General features: G+C 33.4%; 1 protein-coding gene across 15 annotated transcripts in view; it reads right to left on the reverse strand.

Annotated features, from left to right (window-relative positions):
* Nucleotides 1-27,441, reverse strand: part of CaMKII (Calcium/calmodulin-dependent protein kinase II) — a 123,018-nt gene that overhangs the window by 62,718 nt on the left and 32,859 nt on the right. For all 15 annotated transcript variants that reach the window (XM_018452310.1, XM_018452315.1, XM_018452308.1 and 12 more), the window contains exons 2-3: nucleotides 21,442-21,536; nucleotides 11,653-11,712 (exon numbers count right to left, since the gene is read on the reverse strand). In XM_018452310.1, the coding sequence (XP_018307812.1) occupies nucleotides 11,653-11,712; nucleotides 21,442-21,536 (155 nt within the window). The remainder of the gene's footprint in view (nucleotides 1-11,652; nucleotides 11,713-21,441; nucleotides 21,537-27,441) is intronic.

Raw genomic sequence — 27,441 nt, forward strand, 5'->3', positions numbered from 1 at the left:
ACGAAAATCTGAAAAGAGTGAGAGAGAGAGGGAGGTAGAAACACACGAGTCAGAGGAAATAAAAAATAAAGTAAGGTACAAAACGAGCTCGACTGACAAACAGGATCGATATGTATCACTAATTGTTGACTCACAACGAACATAGATTTCCCGTTTCTATGCCGTTACGCGAAACGTGCTGTAATCCGTGGCAGCACGGAGGACGATTCATCGCCTCAACTACATCCAGTCTCATCGAATGAAGCCATAAGATGAATAAAAGAAATATTAACGTTATTGATTACACCAATTTTTATGAATTATGGAAACATTAGAGCTAAAGGTAGCGACCGGTCAGTCTAATAAACTTTAGCGTTCCTCGTTGTCGCAATGTTAAAGCTGATGCAATTCGATCATCACGTTCCTACTTGTACATACATATACAGGGTGTTTCCAAATTAAATCGCAAAACTTCGGGAGCGTGTAGAGGAGTAAAAAACTAAGAAAAAAAGTCCTATAGACATATGCTCGTTTTTGCTCCGTTTCAGAGAAATCGAAAAAAAATGTTTTTTTTACCTGCAAGATTAAATGGGGACCGTTTTCTAAATTTCTTGGAGAATGAATTTTCTGACTATTTAGAAAACATCCCATTACAACAACGTACTGAAATGTGGTTTCAATTAGATGGATGCCCTGCTCATTACAGCAGAGTCGCTAGAACCTGGTTAGATAGAAAATTCCCACAACGATGGATTGGACGTGGAGGAGCAGTACATTGGGCAACTCGTTCGCCCGACTTAACGCCATTAGATTTCTATGCATGGGGTACTCTGAAGCAAGAAGTTTATTCTTCGCCTATTCAATCAGAGCAACATTTGAGAAATCGTATCGTAGCTGCAGCGAACAGAATATCGCAAGAACAGTGCCTGGCTGCTACAAGAGCCGTGTTTGACAGATGCAATGCTTGTATTGCTGCAAGAGGTGCACATTTCGAACAAAATCTTCATTAAAAAGTTTATAAATAAAATAATTAAAATAATAAATTAAATATATTTTTTTCTTTTTTCGTGATTTCCTGCGAAACAAAGCAAAAAGGAGCATATGTCTATAGGATTTTTTTTCTTAGTTTTTTACTCCTCTACACGCTCCCGAAGTTTTGCCATTTAATTTGGAAACACCCTGTATATCCTAATTCGGTAATCACAATTCGGCAGTCACAAAACGTGAAAACCAAATGACGACTAGAATATCATTTTCAATAATTCTGTACTTAATTGATATTTATTAAATATTTTAATCTTTGAAATTAAGTAAAAAAATCACAAAAATTTGATTTATGAAATTTTATTTACGTTTAATACAAAATATCTTGAAAATTAAATGGAAACTAAATATTTTCATTAAACTAAAATACTTAAAATTAAATAAAAGAAACCTAGTTTTATATGACAAAATAAGCGTGAAAAACGAATATTTAATTTACATAGCGATTTTCCGGTCTTTGACATTAAATATGTTGGAAATTAAGTTTCGAACAAAATGATCAGTATTAAATATTAACATTTTGAAAAAAACATTTATAATAAATTTTCTTCTGTGATATAAAACCAGTTCATTTTATATTCCTCTATTCTGATAATCTTGTGTCAATTACCTTGTCTAAATCGTCATCGGTTTTCTGTCGTATAAAGGATTAACCGACATTATAAATTCTGTTCCGCTTAGATATACAGGGTGTCCCAAAATAAATGCCAAATATTTGATGTGCTGATATAGCGAACAAAACTGAGTCAAAAAGTCCTCTGCCATTTTGCAATTTTCGCAATAGTTAACATGATATTAATTACTAAAATTCGCCGAATATTGGTTTCGAATAATTTTTTGCTCAAGTACTACTATGAGAAGAAAATAAATAATTTTTATCTCTTGCTATTTTTCTATAAAGTTGATAGTATACTTGAGTAAAAAATTATTGAAAATCAATATTCGGCGATATTTAGTAATTAATATCATGTTAACTATTGCGAAAATTGCAAAATGATACAGGACTTTTCGACTCAGTTTAGTCTGCTCTATACTAGCACACGAAATATTTGGCGGTCATTCTGGTACACTCTGTATATAGCGGATATCTATTTTACGAATAAACGAGATACAAATTATTGTATCGTCATTTATTATGTCGTCTTCAATGCACGTTGGTCACACAATTTACAAACGTTATTTTACATAATCTAACATCAACGTAAAATATTCAAATTACTTTATCTTATTTGACGTTAAACATTTCAAAATAGATACCAACAAACATTAGAAATTTAATATAATCAGTTTAATAATGAGAGAGGAAATTTACAAAAAATTGTGTAATGTCACATAACGAATATTGAAATATTCTAATGGAAGTCGACAATATACAAAATCGACAGAAGCAAATTGCCTCTATGCTCTCGTATAGGGTTCGGCATGACCAGATGCCGAGTATTGATCCGCATTCTCTTCCTCGTGCGCTTTTGTGTCTCGCTTAGAGATTCAAGATGCTGCAAGGACAATAAGACGGCACGAGATGTGAGAACATATTGCTATTCGTCTTTTTAGATCCTCCGTTATGTACATCTCTACGGAAGATCAAGATTTATCGTAGAATCACGTTACTGACACCCACATTTTGTCATTACAACTAATACTTTATATGTTATGAATTTTTCTTTTATACGGAACATCCTGGTATAGCGAAATATTCATATACATTTTTCCTAATCGTAGTAAACACTATCGTATATCACATTGAACTCACGATAGTATAATAGCCGCGTTGTCAGTGATAAAGGTCGACAAACGGACCGCCCGCAGTGGCGATGATCTGCGGCGGAGGGAGCGCGTGATTTTTGCACTGGCGACACCAGTAGAAAGATAAACGATAATTTTCGGTTGGAATTGTCGATACAATGTCAACAGTACCGATTGAAGTCGTTATTACAATGTATTGTAATCCTGTGCTAGGAAATCCTTACCTCAATCAATGAAATCCGTTTAGAAACGGATAAAAGAGATGAACGAGAAAACGATTCCGACAATTTGAGTCTCTTCACGTTTATACAATAACGGATGGAAAAATGCAAGCAACAGTAATCTAGGGCGCAACCTAATACTTATTCAATTAATAAAAACATTATTTTCAGAGTTACATTATTAAGAATAATAACGTTAAATCCAGAATTATCCGAGAAAAAAGAGTGACGACAGAACAATTTCTATCGTACTTTTAATTTTATACAGAATATTTAAAATAAGAATACTTGGTAAAAAAATATTTTCGCGTATCTTGAAGCACTTAAAAATCACTATTTGATAAAGATTATTGTACCTATATAAAAGTTCGTACTCAGCAATAAAGGAGCCGTTAAATTCTTTCGCGTGAGAGCAAACATTCGTGTCTCAACTCGATTTGGTCGCACAGGGACACCTGTTGTCAGTGAATGTAGTACGAAAATCTTCACGTTCGAGTATATTCACCGGGATCAACCGCAATCCGACACGAATCCGCGGAAAAACGCACGAGCGCCAAAAATTTTCCTCGGGATCACGCGCGGCCGATTGGCTTGTATCCAGCTTGTATGCGCACAATTCGTAGGTATCGCAACACATCAGTGCGAATTTGTTGGCTCAAGGTCGTAATCACGTGTGTCATAAGATTTGTTCGCATGCTACTACATATTCCAATATGCTCCTATTATAGCTCTTACTCATTTCAACGCACTTGATAGAGTGAGTAGGAGCTATGGTAGGAGCATGTTGGAGCGTGTTGGATCTTGCGACGCGAACAAACCTATATACGAGAGTATAAGTGCGCACACTTCTCATTGCTTCCTCGAAGAACGAAGTAAACGAAATTGAAAATGTTTTACGGCCGTTAGAATTTTGGCAGCGAATAAATTTAATGATACCTTAACTCACACTCCATTCCGACCGAGTATCAAATGTATTGTAATAGCATTCTGTATATTGTTTATTAAGAATTTAATAATATGTGATTATATTGACGAAACTCTAATAAAAGAAAATTAAAAAATGTTTTTCCAATAGAAAAAGAATTAGTAACATAGAACAAATTTTTCCCAATGAAACTTGTATTCTGATAAAATCAATTTGAAAATTAAGAAACGTGTGACATTTTTGCATTTTCTTATCTAACTATTTCCATCTCGCATTATATTTACATATTGTATAAAAATAATTGAATGTAAAAGTTTCTGCAAGAAATCATGTAACATCTACATCAAATTTCTTTTAAATGCTTCCATTCTTTCCTTCCATTCTTTTCTCTATTATCGATTCGATTTTTAAAAAAGACTGACGACAAAGTAATCATTATAAAAAATATCGGAGCATTATAAAAAATATCATTAGCGCATCAATATTCTACTTTGTATTTCTTTTCAATTATTTAATGGTGTTAAATTTTCGGGTTTGGAAGAGCTGCTACGAAAATGAAGACGTGCATCGCGTCTAATTGTAAGTGGAAGTTTGTACGCTGTAATCGGCGCGCCGAGTCGCATTTATATCAATTAGCAGCGCGGCCATTGAGCCAGGTTTCAGCGAACTTACGAGCGAGTGAGAGAGGAGTTAGTAATTATCGACGCGCTTGCCGTCGAAATCAAGCATTTATTTGCTGGACGTTCAATTTAGTTCGAGGACTGTTGAAGGTAAATCAGTCGACTGTAATTCACACCGTGACTTTCAATCGAAGATACGCGTGATCGGAGAGATCGCTTAATGAAGTAAAGACATTGAAAAGGTCAAGGTTCAAAGAGATACGGCAGCAAAGATGGAGTTTCTGAACTACACTAATCGCAAAATTAAACAGTAAAGCAAATAAAATGACAATAATTTAACAAGTGATATTCACAAGGGAACGACGCGAGGTGTTTATCCCCGATTGCTCTGAATTTTTGCCAATAGATTGGGTATCGAAAAAAAATCGACACGTATTTTGCCGTTTGCTCAGACACTCAATAGTTTAAGAGATATTAAGCTATGAAACTGGTCGGACACTCTTAAAGCTCTAGATCGTCGGTTCAAATGTCAGTAATGACAACTTTCAGAATCATTTACAATGAGCTTACTAACGGTGCATTATTAGCGCTATACGTGAAATCGATATACTTTCATTAAGTAAGTTTTCTACGATCATTCTCGCGTATTCGCCATGCGAATATAAATCGCCCACTTACTACACACAAGGCCAAGGCAAATATAATTACGAGAGTAGACACACAATAGGAAACTAGTAAAATAAACTTTCGCCCTTTTTCACCGACACTGAGAGCGATCATTGTTTCGGGCAGATAGTAAAACTGCACTGAATTTATCGAGATCGTCTACGTTGATGGAGCAATATCTACATTTACACGTGTTTATACGAGGGCAAGTCAATAAGTTTTTAGAAAAACATAGTAAAACACATTTTTTTAATAATAAGATTGAAAGACCGCTTATGTTAACTACAATATTTTAAACTAAGAAGCGCGCCACTAACGGTCTGAACGTTTAAGATGTTGAACTATTCTAAATTCATTTAAATGAATTAATTTCAGAAATTATAATTGCGTACTGATATGGTTGTCGGACTTTCAACGCAATCAAATCTGAAATATCAATAATCCCCTCCAAATTTCCTAACTTAAAACATTTTTTTTAATCGATTCATTTTTATTTCTCAACATAGTCTCCTTTTAGCTCGATACACTTGATTCAACAATTCTCCAACTTTTTCAAGCCGTCCGAATAATATGATTTGTCCAACCCTTCAAAATAAGCCTCTGTTTCGGCGATAAACTGCTCTCTGGTGGTGAATCTCTTCCCTCCGAACCATTTCTTCAGGTTTAGAAACAGGAAATAGTCGCAGGGGGCTAAATCTGGCGAATATGCTGGATGGAGAAACAATTCGTAGCGGAATTCGTTGAATTTGGCCATCGGTGCCGGGCACGTGTGAATCCGTGCATTGTCTTGATGGAAGAGCACTGTCTTCTTCGCCAAATGGGGACGTTTTTTCTTTAAAATGTTGTTGAAACGGTTCAATAAGGCTGCGCACTAATCACCATTGATCGTTTGCTTCGACGGAAGGTAATCGATATGAATTATACCGCGTGCATCCCAAAAAAACTGTGGCCATCACCTTTCTGACCGACTTCACGGTCTTCGCTTTCTTCGAAGCTGATTCACCTGGTGAAGTCCATTGTTTTGACTGTTTCTTCGTCTCGGGTGTGAAATAATGGATCCATGTTTCGTCCACAGTAATGAATCGACGCAAAAATTCATCTGGATTACGTTGAAACATCTCCAAACATTGTTTTGAAATCGTCACACGGTCGCGCTTATGGTCCACAGTGAGCAAATGCGGAACCCATCTTGCCGATAGCTTTTTCATGCCCAATTGTTCGTGCAAAATTGAAATCACTGTGCCATGTGATATGCCTGTGGCCTCAACAAGCTCGCGCACTTTCACTCGTCGATCAGTCAAAACAATATCATGGACTTTATCGATGATTTCTGGCGTAGCAGCCTCAATTGGACGTTCCGAACGAGATGCATCACATGTGGATGTACGACCACGTTTAAATTCATTCACCCAATTGTATACAGTCGCAAGTACCTACTGGTGCAGATGTGCTACATTATGTGAACATTATCCAACTCGGCTTTGATTTCTTTCGGCGTTAAACCTTTCATATGTAGATGTTTGATCACTGCACGAAACTCGTTTTTTTCCATTTTGCAAAATATACAAAGGTTATTCGTTTTAATCATCTACAGAGAGAAATGAAACCACGTGATGAATTCTGCTCAAAATTTGACAGTAATCAGCTGAAAGATGCTACTTGTCAAAAAGTAATGTGACATGACACTGCGAGTGCCCTCTAACACATTTTCTAAGAACTTATTGACTTACCCTCGTAATACACGCGTTTTACTTATTAGATTATATGAGAATTGGAATTAGAGATGTAATGTATGTTCGATCAGTGTAAAATGGGAAACGTTCGATGAAGCACGCCGCTCATTCAGTTTATGAAACAAACTGCTTAATAAAAGTGATATGAAAAAATGTCATGATAAATATAAAATGATAAATATACCTAAATCTTTACCTCTGTGAAGCTAGCCCCCCATTATTAAAAATAATAATTTTTTTTGAGAGTTCTGAATAGATTTCCAATAGTTCTAGAGTTCCTGATAGGTTGAAGAAATAGTTTTGGCCATTAAAGCCAAAAACGCGATTTAAAAAATGGGGGCTAACTTCACGCAGCTCCCCATTTTCAAAAAAATTATTTTTTTTAGAGTTCTGGATAGATTTTGAATAGTTCCAGAGTTCCTGATAGGTTTAAGAAATAGTTCTGTTCGAGAGAAAGTAAGAAAAAACGTCATTGAAAAACCCGAAATTGACACCTAAAAAACAGCCATAACTCTTTGAAAGTATTATTTTTACATAATTTTCTCATTAAGATATTTTATAGAACTCTGCGGGGGTTACCTAGAACTCTCGAAAGAACTCTTCAAAACAATTTTTTTGCTCTTCTAAATTAGAAAATGGACACCTATAATCGCTCGTAACTTTTTCAGTTTAAATTCTATGGATTTTCGTCATTAGAATTTTCGACAAAACTCTGGGGGGAGGGGAATATCCAGAACTCTTGACAGAACTGTCAAAACTCTTCAATACTCAGAATAATTGAATGCTTTTTATCTAAAATATCTAACAAACAAATAATGTTAATTTGATGTTAAAATATGAATTACAGCATTTTAAATTCTGTAAAATACAATTAATGGATGGCTTTATATATATTATATAATGGCCAAAACTATTTCTTAAACCTATCAGGAACTCTGGAACTATTGGAAATCTATTTAGAATTCTCAAAAAAAATTATTATTTTTAATAATGGGGGGCTAGCTTCACAGGGGTAAATCTTTGTAGACTTCAAGTACAATAATAATGCAATAATAATAAAAAAAAAATGCGATTGAAATAAACGTACCGATTTTTCGTCGACCTTGTCGACGAAAGATTACTTATATAGTTATATTTTTTGTTTCCCTTTTCTTTGTTAGTATAGTCCTTGCGTGCATCTAACTAAAGTAATCATCAATTAGCCATACTGCGCTGTATCATACGCGCGAATCGTTTTATAATTTATTTATAAGTTTAACCTTTCGACACACGGTATATATAATGTGAAGTGATGTGTGATGGGAGAGATAAAATATAAAATATATAACAGGTATTATAGGGAAAAGATATTACACACAAATGTATATAAAATCTTCACCGAGCTTTAGCAGTGTATTCTTCAGCAAATTTGAAATCTATACTTTCACTATACGAGAATTTAAACTTTAACTTCAACATAGTTACACGAGGTTATTTAACATTGAAAATTAAAGGATTCTGCCGAGCTCAAGTTTGACAAACAGACAACGAAAGTTTGTTCTTCAGTTAATTCTAGGTTCACCCTGTTTTAACCAGATCTTAACTTTGTTATCAGGATATCTAGCAATGAAAATCCCAAAGTTATTGAAAAAATGGAATCTAATCAAACTTTGCATTGAAAGGAAAATCATTAAAAAATATACAAGACATTAATGTTTAATGTGGAAATCATTTCCTTAATCAACCTTAATCAAAGTCAAAATTATGTACATCTATCGGTTTTGTTATTCAATCTTGACTAATAAAAACTTCTTTATAACATTATTTATAATGAGAAATATTTATACGCTATTATGCAAAATTTAAAGTTTACGATGACAAGAATAGCAGAGTACATTTTTATACAATGTATCATCGAATACTATAGCATCTTCCTTCCTATAACGTCTTGAGACGCTAGTCATGTAATCCGCGGAAAATCGAATTACACGGAAGCCTCCGCGAGCTGCAAGAGCATGCCAAACCTAATTCGTGTTTCTACTCTGATCTATGATAAAATAAAAAGACAAGTATATGTAACTTTGAAATAAGTTATACCAAAGAATTTCTAGAAATGTGTGGTAGTTATTATCCTAAAATCTGTAGAAAATTTCAAAATTGCAAAAATTCTAGATGACCGTATACAATATATGTAAGTTAAAATGAGTTACAGTGGTAAAACGTAAAATGAGTTAGTTGTAAACGTAAATGAGTTAGTCGTTTTAGACAAATTGTTCAAGTTAAAATTATAACATATTTTCGTTATAATTCTCGTAGCCTTACATGTGCTCAATCAATAACAAGGATTTGAATAAACCAGATGATATAATCTTCATGCTGCTACTATAATAGAATCAACGTAATTCAATAAAGCGTATCAAATGACATCGACTGGAACAATTGACTCATCAAGAATTTTATATATATATTTATATATATATATTCACGCATATATATATAAATATACACACATATACATACATATTAAAATGATTATAAAAACAGGGGGTAATTCATGAGTCAAAAGTATAATGACGAGAGATATGAGATTAATTGCATTCCCAACATTATGCATCAAATATACGAGAACGAGCGCGAACAGAACGGGACGCGATTTACATTTTATCTAGATTACACTATACATGCAACATTGTGTGCAGCGACGGTTTATTCACGAATGGAACAGCTCTGAAACGGCGTTTAACTTTTTACACTATTTTGAAACGCTATTTAAGTATCACGCTTAGTATAACTTAGTGAGAGATTAGAAATCTGGTTTTAAACAAAGCCTACATACTTTTCGACAATTGTCAAATGAAATGAAATCGTGACTTATACATATATTATAAATAAATTAAATGAATTTAATTCCTTTCAATTATTACTAATACAATTAATCTCTTAAGATTTGAAATTAAACTCAATTTATTTTATACTGATTATTTTTAACAAATATTCAGCAATATGCGATTTCGTACATGTGTGTGCGCGCATGCGTGCGTGTATTAAGGGTATTATATAATAATTTAATTAAGATAATATCAAATTAAATATAAAAAGAGTTCAAATTCTGTGCAAAATTCGCAAAAAAAATATTTATAAAATTGATACGACACTTACAAATTAAATGTTATATGTTATTGATAATTTAATTATATGCTACTGATAATTTTCTTTACATTAATCATGCCTTTACATGGAAAACAATGCGGATATCGCATACGTGTCAAAAAAGTGAAAAAAAGTCATCAGAAATTCTTGCAGTTTTTTTTCCAAACAAGTTAATCGGGAAATTAGAGTTTACCAAGAGATGGTTAACGGGCTTCTATGTTATTAACAGCTGAGAATATGCGTGTAGATCCCATAATCCCAAATGTAATCTGACCGCCCTCTCTACATTTATTCCATCATCTAGGATATAAATATTTTCTATTCTCTCGATAAGTATCGATCGATCAACGATTCCTTCATATACAAGTAGATACATAACATGTTACAAAAGCTCAGAAGAAGACAGAAGACAGAAGAAGAATACGCAATTTTCGTAAATAAAAATATTAGAATAAAGATAAAACAAATATTTGCTTAAGAAAACTTGTCACAATAATAGCTTTATGCGCACCAACATTTTTCGTTCTTTATGAAGAATAAGAATAAGTTTTATTTAAATTTTAATATATAAATATTTAATTAAAACCGCTATTCTATTAAATAACACTTTTACATAGATATATGTATATACACTTTTCTCTCTTTTGAATTATAAAATTTACGTTCGCTAAAAAATGGTGTTTGCAATATTTTTTGTAATACAATATTTATACATGTATACATTTTTTTAAGTATTTATTTTTCTTCGAGATAATAAATGAAAAAACTGACATAATGTAATACTACAATCTCTCAGAAGGAAGATTTTTCCTAAATGTTATCAATTTTAAAAGAAATACCCAGTGATACAAATGATGACCGAAACATAAAGAATGAAGAACATCAGAGATATTGAAACGTATAAAAAAACTAAGTCATCTCCTTCATTCGTCGTTTCGCTTATGCATTTCTCTCTTTTATTTTATTGAATTCCAATATTGCGTGTCGCCTACATTTGATTTCTGTGATATTTATCGGCACGATACAATATAATTGTTATAAAAAACTGTGTTAAAAATAGCAACAGCAATTCAATGATATATATCGCCTGAGAAACACAGCAAACAATTTATAGAAAATGTCACAAAGTTTTAATAATACAATCTAAATATATTTAAATAAAGTTTAAAATAAAATTAGTACTGATTGTTTCAATCAATTTATAATATTGTATTAAATGTTCTTTCGCGATGAAAATACTTAATTTTTACGCAATCGTTGTAATTTATTGTCGGAGATAAGCAATGCAGAGGATGCATGTCTGACTAAAGTGGGCGATATCTACTCGCGATGCAGGCCACGTACTTATACCACGATCGTGTCACGTGCAGATTATTCATCATTTCACTTTGGAACGCCTACTCAGATTAAGTTCCAAGACTCACCGTCAATATCGATTAGTAATTCAATTAATTATCTTCTAATAACATATATTCGAGAATGGTGGAAAATTAACATGCGACGGGGGGTGAGACAGTTATAGCTTTTTGTCATCTTTAATATATCTTTAATATATCACGATAAAATTGATAAAAATAATATTTACTTACCAATATTTGGATGTTGTAGTTTTCTACATATCCGCGCCTCACGCTCGAGTTTTTGGAAATCTGTAATAAAAGAATATTTATTTAAATGTGTATACATAATACATTAATAAATTCAAGAGAACTAATAAAAGTAATTTAGATAATGTAATTTAGATAATGCGAGTTGCTGTTTTCTTTCATTGCCGCAATTAATTACATTTGTATAAAATTATAAAAACATTCGAATATAATTTCGTGTAACATAATGTTAATTGCGCAGATTTGCCTGAAACGTTCGATCGCCGGACAACATGATAGAATTGAATTTCGTAATAAGGTTTCTCAACGAGTTCTCCCAGAGAGCTAATTCACTAAGAGGCACAAGAAAATTACATTTATCGACGATAGACTCATTTTGAGGATCATTTCCCGTTACCTCCTTACGTACACTGCGGAATCGATTCCCTGTGTAATATTTGATGGCCATTTGATTAAAATAGCTCAAAATGGCGTGTCCTGATATAATGAACAATATCGGAACAACAACAAAAATATATAATGATAGAATATATCGAATATTTATCGATTATTTTGTATTTTCCAATTTAAAAAATTTATAATATATAATTTTTGTAAAATATTACATTGATTATAATTAAGAAGACAAATATACCGCTTCTAAATTCATGTGCAATAAAAAGATTTATACTTCTTATATTCATATATATATATATATCAGTATTCTTTTTTTAAATTTACAAATTTCCTAGATCATATAAATACTGATCGTTAATTACAATTGTTAATCGGTTCCTCAGTGATAGCTTATATACACTCTAATGGCTTAACAGACATAAAAGACGAGAGTTTGAAGTGTCGGAAACGACAAGTGCATAAATCGTACGAGTAGCACGAAAAACCATGCAAATCGACGAACAAATACTTGGAAGCTTTCCGTTTTTTGCATTTGCGGAAAAAGTAGGTTACTTGACAGAGTCAAATTTTCCGCTAGCGGTATGCTAAAGAGTTTCACTCGCTTACGAGCTACATGGAAGATAATCATCGACGAAGAAATAACTTCAGAAAACACATATACATTTAGAAATATTCGTCTGAATGAATATTTAATTTTTTTTCTTGCTGAGCTATAGCCAGCGGATTAACACCGCAACACTACTGAGACTTCACGATCCTACGACGTCAGTCTTTTAATAAATCGATCATAAATTTGTAAGGAGTACGTGCATGGACATTTTATATGTAATTTTGTTTATAAGATTTATATAGCTAATTAACTTTTTCAGTGACAGCAAACGCATTAATCGCATCGTATGTCGGACAGAATACACAATAAACCTTCTGTACCTATGATTTCAACGTATTTTGAAGTAAATTAATGATATATATAACAAATCAATATACATATAGCTATTAATATAACTTTACTTCTATTTTATATTACTTTAGCATAATAAATTATTCATCTTAATTCTTACAAAAAAACATAATTAAATCATCAATACTTTAATAAATTAATAAGTAAAAATCATTAGAAATATTCAGAAAATCAATAAATTAGCATGACCGAGAGAGAGAGAGAGAGAGAGAGAGAGAGAGAGAGAGAGAAATATTTTTGATTTTATGTTCATGTGCGACTAAGGAAATATTATATCTAAATTGCCTCAAGCTCGAGATAACGATAAATATTATAATCATTCTTTGAATGTGTTACGTAGATAATTGTTCTCAGAAAACGTGGTTTTACAATTGCATTCATAAAATACGTAAATTGGTCAATAAATTTCAGCGACACACATTTCATAGCTGAGTAGACTAAAGTTGCATTCGATATTGTAGATACAATTAAGTTACAACTCAATTACACGCAGATAAGTCGCACGATAAAATATTCGTGGATTATCTCATTTACTAGCACGTTATTGCCATTGAAATTTCAATTTTTTGTCCTCTTTAGACTTTTTGCCAAATAAAAGTGTTGTAATTTTCGATCGTATTTAGTACAGATGTAGTCGAATTACACAAAACGCTTTTTATAATCTCTCTTTCCGCTTATTTATCTCTTCCTTGACTTCCTCAAAAATCGTAATATCTTCAGATGCAGACCATCACATCTTACGTAAAAAAATCTAATTGCATAAGAAAAAAAATTTACGTAACGTGACCTTTTGCATAATCCGTAAACTATCTCGCATTTTATACAGACGTATTACGCGAGCACGCTTGTTAACTATATCGACAACATTAATTTCTATTTGCAACCAAATGTAAAAAATCATCCCGATGAGAAGCATATAAATCTATTTCATTTCACAGATTATTTATCACTTGATGGCAATCCACTAATCGATAACAGCCCTTGCGATCACCTTCACCTCCAACCAATAATTAACACGATCTATATAAAAACATATACCTATAAAAAGCGATAAAATGACAGTGAGAGAGTGAGAGAGAGAGAGAGAGAGAGAGAGAGAGAGAGAGAGAGAGAGAAAGGTTGCGCACAATACATATATACGCGCGTGTACATGTACGCGTGCTGTTTGAGCGGATCATTTCCAGCAGGTTACGTAGTAAACGGGATCGTTAGAAAAATGTATTTTTTTTTATTTTTATCTCGTTATAATTCTGTGCAGTCTATCCTTAAGCATATGTGTGTATGTATTTTTTATAAGAAATTATGCATACTGATATAAGCGACCAAGCGAAAATCTATATACTGTAAATCAGCCAGCGTATAAAAAGTTACATGTGTGAAGTTTTTTTTATGTATATTTTAATAAAATTAATTTCGAAGAATACAAACAATTAATCACCAAATAAAATTGTATCATTACTAATATAAAAGTAATTGTTGATTATTCTTACAATCGACATTTGTTCTACGGAAACTTAGAAAGTTAATATCTCGTGATCTCGAGTCACGAAACGAATGCTCGTGCAGAAAAATCACATTTCCACGCAATCAGTTTCGTTTTTCCAGCAATCATGTGTTTCACAAAGGTGCTGTCGGAAAGACGAATATCGATACGCGTCCTTAAAGCGTCTCCTAATGAAAGGGTGTCCATCGTCGAAAGGTTGATCGTTTTTGTCGCAAGGCCGATTCTTAGGAAGCATCCACCCGATGTAACGCTTCTCATCCAATAGAGCACGAATGTCACGAAAGCGTCAATAATAAAAACCACCGTTATATAGTTGCGCTAGCTTACGCAAGTCGATGCAGAGAAAGTACGAGGCACCCTTGATCTATCGTGCGTGATAAGGCTACAGGGATAATGATGTATTTTTTCCTCCAACATGATTTCCGGACAGGAATGAATATAACATCCCGTTAGAAACTCCGTAAGAAAAATAGCTTTCTTATTGACAAACAAAAAATAAAAGTTTCTTTCATTTTTTCGTTACCTGTGTTAAGATATGCTAACAATTTTGTACAGAGGACTTCTCTAAAAGAAAAAGAACAGAAATATGTGGCATTGCTGCATACTGTGTCAGTTTTGGGGCCTGTAAGACAATTATCTTACGAAAAAGATAATTATTGCAAAATTGCAGTACCATAAAAATTATACATCTTTTTGAAAACACTTTCTAGTTTATATTTATATTTCTAAAACTTTACTTTTAGCTCTTGTTTAAGAAATATTATGAAAAACAAAAAATGGTACGACATTCCCCTATAGGGTAAGTCGGGTGAAGATACCATAGTTAACTTTGGATCGCGATATATTTTTAACCATTATCGATACATAAAAGAATATAAAACCAATGAAAAGTTTGATTAGTTTTATTTATTATGATTTAGTTACATAAATGTATCTCATAAGACTTTTACGTCGCAATAAATAAACAAAAACCTTACAAAAAGTGGCATCTTACCCAACCTGTTGGATAAGATGCCACGAGACCTCGGGTAAGATGCCCTAACATCGCAACTAAATAAAACACAATATATGATCTGTAAGAATAAAAATTTTTATCAACAACTATTCTTCTCAACAATAGAGATTAATTATTCTAAAAATAAAGAATTATTTTTTTTTTAAATTAAAAACATCTTTACATTGAGGGGCTAATTCGACGTTGATTTGATGATTCGATGTCGATTCCATTGTCTTTTCTCACTGGATTGTGTCATCTTACACCAACAAAAAAGTAGCATCTTGTCCCAACACGACTAGAAAAAATATTATCAGAAATTTCTATATCAAACATGTGCTATCAAAAATAATTTAAGAGGTTAGAAAATTCATTTGATACTAAACTTCAATGTAGTCCACTGCGTATTTATGAAATAAAGTCTACAAAGGATTAATGTGAATTCTAAATATTGTGTAAAATGTGATCAGAACAGTACTTTTTCAACTTACCTCGATAAATTCACAATCTTTAAAAATAAACACGAACAGCGAGTGTCATATCGTTGCTGGTTTACAAATGAACAAACCGAGCGCATCACTAACGCTATCTAAGGATAAACATGGAAATTATTAACAAATGGCATCTTACCCGACATAGCATCTCTCCCGACTTACCCTAAATATAAAAATATAAAAATAATTAAAATAAAATATAAAATATAAAAATAATTAAAATAAAATCAAATAGAGTCAAAAATCCAAATAGAGTGAAAAACAAATAAAGATAAAGATTAGGAAAAAAGCAAGGAAACGCGGGTATATTCATTAGCGCGCATATGTCAGAAAATATGGCTCAATCTCCTCGTGATTCTCTTTGTGGACCAAAGCCGCAAATTAGAAATTCAAATGATCGCGACACCGACGAAATCCCAACCATATCGCTCGATTAATTATTCGTCGCGCCAAAAGCAGAGGAAATTCCGCCGCTCAAATGAGTCTCAAATAAATTTGTCCTATATAATAATTTTCAGGTGGTGAAAAAAGGTTTCGTTCAATTAAGCCATTCTGCTTTTAGATAAAAATGCTCGAGCAATTCATAATGCATCTTATTCGAATATAAATACGAGTTATTAGCCTAACTTATTGTTAGATTGTCTAGAACTTCAATTTATATGTAACATTACATTCTCCCCGTACGCCTTTTTATTAATTGTTCATATAAATGATCTATGCATGGTTTCTATTTTTTATTAAAAGATATTTTAATTAAATTTTTACGTTATAAAATAAATGGTCAACCTGAGACTGCCATTTTGGGATAAACTATAAATCAAAAGAAATATTATTATATATCTAACGCAAAGAAATAACAAAATTAAATATATATATATATCCCTAATTAAACAAAAAACTGAATTAACACAACAATTAAGTACATATAATAATATTATAATTAATATTATAAAATAAACAGTCCGTTACTCGCACAGTTTATTACAAATCATTATGGTAGCGCATTTTTTATCAACCGTCATATTTCTATGTTTGATCGCGAGTGCATGAATCCACACACACATGCCAATTAATTAAGTCGATTGGTTTCGTTCGCTTCGAGGACAAAGGGCGTCATAAACAAACGAATGAATAAACAATTTTATACGTATCCGCAGAATTATATCTGAATAATTTCGCAGAGTAAAGAACGATCGCACGTGCATTTCAACATGCATCACGAAAGAAATGGAAAGAGTTCTATCCCTGAGATCATGTCAGAGAGTACAAGTGCATCGTGTCGTTACGTGTCATACTCGGTTGCAGTGTCTCGGAATCGGAAATGACGGGAAATGACAGCCAAGCGCGAGTCGATTCGTGAGGAAATCGAGGAATTCCTATTCCTCCTACTCCGTCACAACGATTGGTTCCTGTAGTTCGCTATTTGCTTCCCTCTCCTTTTCAGGATACGAGCTTTATTCGTTGCGCAGAGCGCGTACGCCATATTGCGGAGACCGCGGCCTCCGTTAGGTCAAGAGGTTACTGGAGCAAGGTCGTAGTCTGAGCTGATTTGCACGAGCGAACGATTCTTGTCCGAGAGGAAAGAACAAGGACAGGGAGAGGAGGTAGAGAAAGAGAGATACAGAAAGAGAGATGATAAAACAGAGAAAGATGCAGGTGAGAAGAGCAGAAGGACAAAAGGAATAGAGGGAGGATTTACTCTTTTACCCTGACACCTTTTTACCTTTTTACCACGCCTCGGCTCGGCTCGGCGATGCCAAAGATAGATTTATCTCGCCGCATCGTGCCCGCAGAAAATGGCTATAAATTGAACGAAGGGGGAAGGAAGCGAGGGACGGAAATGAGTACGCCAGCTCCGCGGGAGGAAATTATGCAATTCCGAGTGTTCGCGAATCGTTCAGCGCGGCGAAGATGAGACGCGACTTTCCTTTGCGATATTCTCTCTCTTAATGCATAGGAATTGAATCTTGATCAAACGAGGCAGCGGTCTGGCCCAGAAGAGTTCGCCGAGAGCGATATATCGTTACTGTGCTACATGCATTGAGAAAGTTACGTTTTCGTCGTGAAATCATCAAATAGAGGATAGAAATATGATCAGGACTATTTTCGCACATGAGCATTTTACAAGCAAATGCAAATAAAAAATACATTATATTATGAAAAAATGTTATAAAACGGACGGATTTTTTAAATAAAATCTATAACTCAGAAAAATTACCTATTGTAGAAAGAAATTTTATCGAAACGAAAATTAAAATAAACTTTAAATCTTAAAACTATTTTATTTTTCCAGCATGATAAGATAATATGAGTTATTCAATTTTAAGAAAAAAATTGAATAACTTTTTAAAAAATTATTATAGGACAGTGTGTTTTAAAAACGGAATTTAAGATAAAAACATGTTCTGTATGGATTGTTTCATTAGGATTACTTGTTTAATCTTTGCACTTGTCTAAACTAATATTTATTATCGGTAAATGGTTTCCATTTTAAAAGAGCATACATCCGTTACACCTTATCGTTGGAAAAATAAAAGTTTTAATATTTAAAGTTTACACATTAATTTTCCTTTTAATAAAGTTTCCTACGATAATTCATTTCTGAAATACAGATTTTAAAAAAATGCTGTTTTGTAATTTTCAAAACGATCAATGTAAACTTTATGAAAAAAATAATAATATATATTTCAAATATAGATTTGTAAGGAAATAAATAAGTTAATAATAAGTTTTTAAATTAATATTTAAAAATTCATAATTTTTTTGATTCAGCAACTGATTTTTTTGAATGCAATAATAGTTTGACAAAAATTTTTTCCCCATTTTTCTAAGTCTATCTTTAAACAATATCCGTTAATTTGTAATACATTTTTTGTAACTCAACTCTTATTTTCTTGGTTGTCAAGAGATATTCAAATTTTAATTTGAGGTATTATTCATCTCAATACTATGATTCTTTGAGTTATCACTATTGAGAGAAGTTAAAAAAATTGTGTTAAAATTTGGTGGCCTATCTTTGCAGATGCTTATGGTATTAATAGTATTAACACAATTATTTAGTTGATTGTATCATTGTTATTCAACTGTTTGACTACCTGTGAATATTACATTATGCTTTCGACGGAATTTCTTTCGCGATGGTTAACCGCAATGCATTTACGTGCATGTGAAACGATAGCGACCACATTTGCGTTGTACTCGGATTAGAATAATGTGTTAGATATTGTTCGCGTCGTTGTACCATGCTCAAATGGTTCAATCGAGTAATCAAAATAATATTTCGTTAATCGTACGAATTGTTACGCGTAATTATTTTGGACGGTCATGTTCTCATTCTACGAATCATGTGCTTGCAAATATACAGGGTGTCCCAAAAAGGTCGGGACACCTAAATATCTCGGGAAATATAAGTTTTACAGAAAAGTGTTTCAGACAAAAGTTATATTTTAAAAATATCTATTTACTGATATCTATTTACTGATCCTATCAGTTTGACCTTGGGTTGCGTAGCCAAGGTCAGGTCAAGGTTACATTGATTTTCTTAAATGGAACACCCTATTTTTAATTCAAGAATCTAATAGCTGATGTCGAGAGCTTTCTAAAACGCTATAATGAAATATTTTTTCATGAAATACTTTTCAAGTTATAATGCTTCAAAGTTACAGTATCATCGGCATTAGCATTATCCAAAATATTTAATTTTAGAGACTGGCCAGTCAAGGCGAAATCGGTTGGTGGTCCGTGAATCTTGACCTTCAGTTAACGCACAAACAAAAACATAACGTAGGTGGTATTACATATCTTGGGTAATGCTAGTGCCGGCGATACTGTAACTTTGAAGCATTATAACTTGAAAAGTGCTTCATGAAAAAATATTTCATTATAACATTTTGGAAAGCTCTCGACATCAGCTATTAGATTCTTGAATCAAAAATAGGGTGTTCCATTTAAGAAAATCAATGTAACCTTGACCTGACCTTGGCTACGCAACCCAAGGTCAAACTGATAGAATCCGTAAATAGATATTTTTAAACCATATAACTTTTGTCTGAAACACTTTTCTGTAAAACTTATATTTCCCGAGATATTTAGGTGTCCCGACCTTTTTGGGACACCCTGTATAAAGTTAAATTTAATTTTGCAAGAAACTTGTAGAGACAATAATTTTATAGAGAAAGATATATCGTATAATTAGTAGATCAATTTTATAAAAATTATCTTATAGAAGAAAACAAAAAGAAGGAGCATATATCGATATACTCGCATATTCAGTCGCCAATTCGCTATCTTTACGTGTGATTTAATTCGTAAATGGAGGATTTTAATTCACTTAACTCAATTATATTGTATCATGAATCATCACCTCACCTTTTGCTGTTGCAATAAAATAAATGAAATAAAATGAAATAAAATTAATGTTCTTTCCATCTCACGTCATTCGAAAGCATTGCTTTCTTACGGATACGTATAGCGTGGAAGCGATTGAATTTCAAAAAAGGCTGATATGTATAATTTTCCGAACCAACGATCTCGCTACAAACTGGTAACTCCATTGGTCCCGTGTAGGAATGCGCTGGCAGGTTGACAACGCAACGGCGCGACGTGTCGCATGGCTATGCTTTTAAACATGTACGAATTGTTATCATAAATCCATGCTCGATCACAAGAAATCACAAAAAACGCAAAATAGAAATAGCTATTCGATCAAGTTGATGGCGCAAGTTTTTGACCTTACTCGTCTATATGTATGGTATGTACATACACTTTAACGGAATCACATATATTTAAAGATCTTTTAAAAAATTACAAACAAAAAGATGAAATAAAAAGAAAAGAAATTTTCGTGTTTTTATTCTTGTTTCAAAATATTATAGTAATTACATAAAAAATAACAAAAGATTAAAATAAAATACTACATAGACACACATTAGAATTTTTTATGGTGTTAATTTACAACACATAGAAAAAACAATTAACACAAAGTAACGAAGAATTGCAATATTTTGATATTGACATATGTCAAAGAGATATACAATAAATAATAAAAAGATAACAGTTCTATGTACATATGTTGCTGTATGTTGCACATTTTCTGCAATCAAGCAACCATGCGAGAGAAACGACCACATACAGACATGAAAGCAGCTCTTTTGCAATGGAAATTTACGATGACGATACGAACGCTGTTGCCTCGGAAACGTTTCAAACGTTTCTGGAAAGAACGTTTGAGAAGAAGAACCTTTCTTTTCTGTGTCTTCGAACTGTCCGTACTATATATACGTTATACGTATTTATATTCAAAGGAAAGCGAGTAACAGTTTTTTCTCGCCATTCTAAACGAGCGCATATCTTTCTTTTTTTCGCTTGAAAAAATATTTCAGGTTCAAGCGTGAAACACGTTCGAATATCGATGATCACTTACCTCTATTTGAGAGTTTTTTGGTGTTTATAATTTTTGCAGCAAACTCGTGACCGGTGCTTTTTTGCACACATCGTCGAACCACGGAGAAGGCACCTCTGAAATCACGAGAATAAATATGTTATTATGTTGCAATAGGTATAAATGTTATTAGGAAAGATGATAATATAAATAAATGTGTCTAACGACGTACACAGTAGAAATATTAAAGCATAATGTTATAAATAACAAACGAGTTACTCGAGTCCTCGATAATTTATTGCATATATCGAAACTGCTACATAGAATATACAAAAATAGAATATCTGAAATCTGAATGCCTACAAGTTTAAAGTAGACAATTATGAGTTGTATTACCTGAATGTTAATATAACTACAAAATATATATCTAAGTTATATGTACACCTACTTTGATAAAACGCACTTTGATCATTACTAAGAGAAGGTTAATTGAAATTCCTTGTAAATGCTTTGAACTTAACTCTTTTTATAATAAAACTGATTTAGAATTAATAATGCTAATATTATGAAAATTTAATACGTTAAGCAACAATCCGTATTTATAATTGGTTGAATTGATTAATTGTTACTCGCTATTATCGATAGTAATTATATATTTGTAAGACAAATATTTAATAATATTCAATAGCATTATTGCGTGAAATATTTTAAAATGAATGAAACCGTGCTGAGTTACTGATCTAACTAATGTAAAACTCTTATGAAAAATTAGATTACGTTCGTATTAACCACGTATACTCCACATCGAAATCACATACCTACCGCGTATGTGATTTCAGAAGTATTGCAAAATCTGTCTTTAATCAATGAGTTATATCATCATCACCATTATATCAAACATTTGTTTACGTGTCTTTTGTCGCAGCTTCCATTAGACGAAAATATTTATAAATTTAATTTTATGTTCGATACTTTTCTTACGAATATAATAAAAATTACATTTTTATATTGAAAAGTAGAAGATTGATGTATGTAACAAATTTTTCGAAAGGATAAAACACTGAGATTCTTCGAACTCAAGTGTATACGCGCGTGTTGCTGGATTTAATTTTCCTTTAATTTTCAAATGATTACGTCACAGCCTAGGCAAATCGATTCTATGATTCGCTTTACACCTTCGCATTGCTAAAAATAAAACGATCACAGTTACATGCCGGTAACGTTAAAAGTATTCATTAACACGATTTTCAAAGTACATACAAAGAACCGAGTTGTAACGAAACAACAATTATGATCGCAATCCAAGACTGTAGGCGAGTAAAGTCCATCCTCAGAATCCATAGTCACATATAGAGGACGTGGCGTCTCTAGCTATCCAAGAACTAAACCTTCTCGATTACCTCATATACACCTCCGCACTTTGCACCGTTCTTCCTCTGTACATGAAAAACCGCGTGCATGGCTCTGGGGAAACTTTGATTTACTAAAGTTTCTCCGAAAGTTCTGTAGCACCGTTGATTAAGGTGACAGATTAGCGACTACAAATTGTCCATTGAGCGAACATTCGTCGAGAGACCTAAATTGTCGTTTCTTCACAAACGGCTTCCGTCTATCGATACGAAATTAATGCAAAAATCTATTATTGTCCGCGACATTGTCGCGCGTGGTCGCCCACGCGTTTTGTTGCTGTGAAAGAGATTTCGTTCAAACGAGATGGAAATTTACTCGAAGAGCGTTATTCAACTGTCGTTTTAAAGCGGAAAGAGAATTCAGTTTTGAAAAATTAATGGAAAATATAAAAAATATTATATAAATCAAGTTTAAATAATTTTTTATTGTTAAATTAAGCAACATTGAAAATATATATCTGCTTAAAAAGAATCTTGATTAAGAAAGTATGTTTTCACAAATGAGTTAAAAAGAAATCAAGAGACGAAAACAAGTGAAGACAGAAAAGAAATAATTACAACTCATCGTGACGTCAACAAGCAATTGTCAGTTGTTATTTGTTCTCTTTAATACAGATAAAGGCGGTAAGAAACTGTCAGCGGTACGTCTATAATTGACTTCACATTGAATCGGTAAGACTGAACTTACGACTAACATTGAACAGCACGACCGCGATCCGTCGTCACGAAGAAAAGGGCAGCAGCTGACAATATCAAGAAACTCTACGTTGTCATAAATAATTAACGGTTACATTATTATTGTCACCTCTTTCTTAAGCATTCGAAATTGAGGTCAAGTGAGCTCCAGTTTTTTATACCCAAATGAGTACGCTGTTATATTAGTTTCAACACGGAAGAAAGTCATAAAAGTCAAGTCATAAGAGACTGCAAGAATTTCTTATGCTTCTTATCTAATAAAATTATATATTATATGAATATAATTTTGAAGTAATTATGTAAATTAATAACTAAATGTTTTCAATATAATATCAATAAATAGATAATTTAGTTAAAAAATAATACATATTGAGAAAAATCAAAGTACAAATATTTGTTGCGACCAAAGATAATATTTCAAACAACAGATTTCACGTGGATCTCTTTTCGTAGCGAAAGTATTAACCTTGCTGCGGGGTACAGAGACTCTCGAGGCCGATACTGGTCTTACTGGCGTCGGCGCCGTGTTGCAGGCCAGCGATGCGAGGCGATGCGAGGCGAAGCGACGCGGCGCGACGCGACGCGATACGACGCGACGCTCCGCGTCGCGACGCACGCTGCGACGATCACGCCGCTCGGTCTGCCCGGAGGAAAAAGGGCGAGGTAGGTGCTTGGCTCGTTTCCATGACGACCAATCATTACCGGAGATTGTGCCACCAGCTACTGCGTGCACCAATCCCCGCCACGCTAACTCCCTGCCGCTTTTCCAACCCCTCGTCGTAAAACGAGGTAGCTTTTCCGCTCACGTGCTCTTTACGAGATTATACCGCCGAAGCACGACGATTATTTAACGTCACGCTCTTGTTCTTGCGCTGCTCATCCCTTTCACCTGTATATGTCGGTCACGATCACAGATTATACATTTGAATATTACGTACAGAGCATAGCATCGCGGTTTCCAGTCGAATATTGCAAGCATCAATGAAATGGTATATAACACAAAAACACTCTCAACTTTAATAAACACAATATATTTTATAAATATTTTAATATTAACATGAATTTATTTTCTGCTATGAAAAGTAATTGTAATAGTGAGAAAATCTTCATCATTATGCATACGGTAAATTACGACGTACAAATGATTTCTAAAAAATATATTTAAAAATATCCTCTTTATTTTAATCGAGAATTCTAACAACAGAATCGTCGATAAAATTAGAATTAATTTTACATCGGAGAAAATTTCACGAAAGGTCATTATCTGTTGCAGCTTGTTAATATTCAATGCGCCAACCGTATTTTATCGTGCTTGGCTAGTGATCGTCTTGGCGGAGAAGTCCGGGCATGGTTGTAGTTTACTAAAACGAGCAACTGCGACGCGATTCTCTCTGGCAGTAATGCGCGACATTAATGGTACATAATTGACAAAAGTTCACAAGCAATACACAGGGTCGCATCTTGTCGGGAGATGCAAAACAATGATCGTACATTATGTCCCGATCGCGCTACGAAGGAAAGTGACAATAAGGTAGTGAGATGCTGGATAAAGAAATTCTCGGTAACTCTCTGTAAACTGCAGATACAGTACGAGTGTGTAAAGAATATGTAAGCATCGAATGCAATGCGATATGAAATTGCGTTAAACGATTTCACTCCTGTGATGCAACGCAATGCAATTTTCGTTTCACACTTAGCTATGAGAGACTCAGGAAGCGGAAATTAAACTACGAAGAATAGATTCATTATTCTGTAACAGCGTATTCTGTCAGATCGAAAACCTATTTAACTTCATTCGATTCTCATATTATCGTCGATGTAATTTTCCAAAACTGTTTATTCCATTTGCGAAATAATTTAGTTAAGATCTTAACAAATTCACTTTTCAAGGAAAGTATATCTTGTAATAATCGCCATATACAATTTTTATAAATAGTAATCTTTATTTAAATATAACTATCACGTTAATGTAATTCGCGTTAAAAAAATGTTCCGAATAATTCCACAAATGCTATTTCATATAGCAAAATCAATTTATAAAGACGCTATTCTTCGATATCAAGTGTGCGTGCGAATATTATTCTACGCTAAAAATAACGATGAAAGTTCCCCTCCCATCAGAAATGAGCTGAGATTTAAATTTCTAAAATCGCACGATGAACATGTTACGACGGTCTCTGCATCTCTTCGTGGATTAACATATAAAGCTTTCTCTACAAAGATAGCGAAGAAGCAAGAGCGAACGTAAGGTAAGAAATAAACTATGCAAGACGAGATACAAGATACGCGTCGTTTACTTTTAAGCCATTAGCCCTTTCTTTATTAAAGAAAAGATTTGAATTTTTCATGAACTTTACCTGTTTAAGTACACAGTACTTTGTCACAAGAAACGAAAATCTTTGTATAAAAAGAGAAGCAAAAAATAATGGAATTTGTATAATAAATCATAAACATTAAAAAATAGAATTAATTTGACGAAAGAAGAAACATTTCGTAGTAAAAATAAGTGTTAATTTTTACGATACACATTTAGCTAGCTCTCATATTTTCCGATTCAAGATTAAGAGTACATTCTCGCATTTTGTCACGGATCTTTCCTGTTTACATGATATTGCGCCGTAAAGAGTATTGTAAGATAAACAGGAAAAAATGTCAATGGAGGAAGGATACGTGAGATTAACAACAAGGTAAAAAGGGGAGCCGAAGGAGTGGAATAGAAAATGGAGATGTTGCGGAAAAAAAGAACCGTGAGGGATGCAAGAATAATGCAAGGGGACGAAAGACATCGACCTTGAAACGAGTCGGTTCGCTCGCCGATGTGGAACTAGGGCGATCGACGATGAATCTTCAAAGAGAAGCATTCTGTCGCCAACAACGACGACGGCGCGACAGAGATGCGCTTTAAATACCCGTTCGTTCTTGCCGACATGCGACACACGGCTCGCTTGCTCGCCACGCGAGCTTGTGGCATCTCTAAGGGTGCTTTTCTTCCTTACCCGACTATCCCATGGTGTCTCATTGCGCTCAATTTATCACCTTCCTCGACGTTGGCCCTTGTCGTTTTTCCGTTGTAAGTTTCCACTATTCTACAGCGATTTAACTAAAAAGTTTAGTCGACCTACTGACAGAAGTTACAAAAAGCTTTATATCTTTCTTTTTATTTTGACCAATCTCAATTACGATTACATATTTCACTGTTACAAGTTATTTTCAATTGATCATAATATTTACTCTCAGAACTACCTGTCTAATAGAGATATAAACTTGATTTAGCTGGAGAGAATAATAAAATAATGAAAGAATGATAAAATAATATAATCATTTGCTTATACATTTACATTAGATACTTTATACTGTAGAATTGTAAACAAGCAAACTGATCTTTCATGATGGGGTAAATATAAAAATTCTTTCTTTACTCGCGATCTTGTATATCCTTATACTATAACTCTACCACGGCTTCTACTGGCAATTATTAACTTTATCGAACTTTCGCCGATTGGATTTCGCGGCAAAACCTCCAATTGAGTGACGCTAAGGCCATCGAAAATAGCCTCCCGTTATTTCCAAGTTAGTTTTCGATCTCGAGAAAACTCGTGGGCGAACTAATCGAGGAAGCACTATCGAAAGAGAAAGACAAAAAATAAAAAAAGAGAATGAGAAAAGCTTTAACTAGAACTGTATTTTACAAAATGGGTACGCATTTGCGCGTGCAGGTCCTGCAGAATCCTGCGACACTCGCCGCGCCTCGGATTTCTCTAGGCTACGTTTGGAAATATCACCCGGGTGCCCTCATGTATCATCTTATCCTTGCTTAACATTGGGTAAACAACAAAAATAAAACGATACACAAGGGAACTCTGGTGATATTTCTGAATGCAGCCTAGGGCATAGCATTGCGCATAACGTGATCAGGCCTGACAAGAGGGGGGGGGGG

The sequence above is a fragment of the Mycetomoellerius zeteki genome, unplaced genomic scaffold (genome assembly GCF_001594055.1).
Source record: "Mycetomoellerius zeteki isolate Tzet28-1 unplaced genomic scaffold, Tzet1.0 scaffold343, whole genome shotgun sequence".
Taxonomy (NCBI): Eukaryota; Metazoa; Arthropoda; class Insecta; order Hymenoptera; family Formicidae; genus Mycetomoellerius; species Mycetomoellerius zeteki.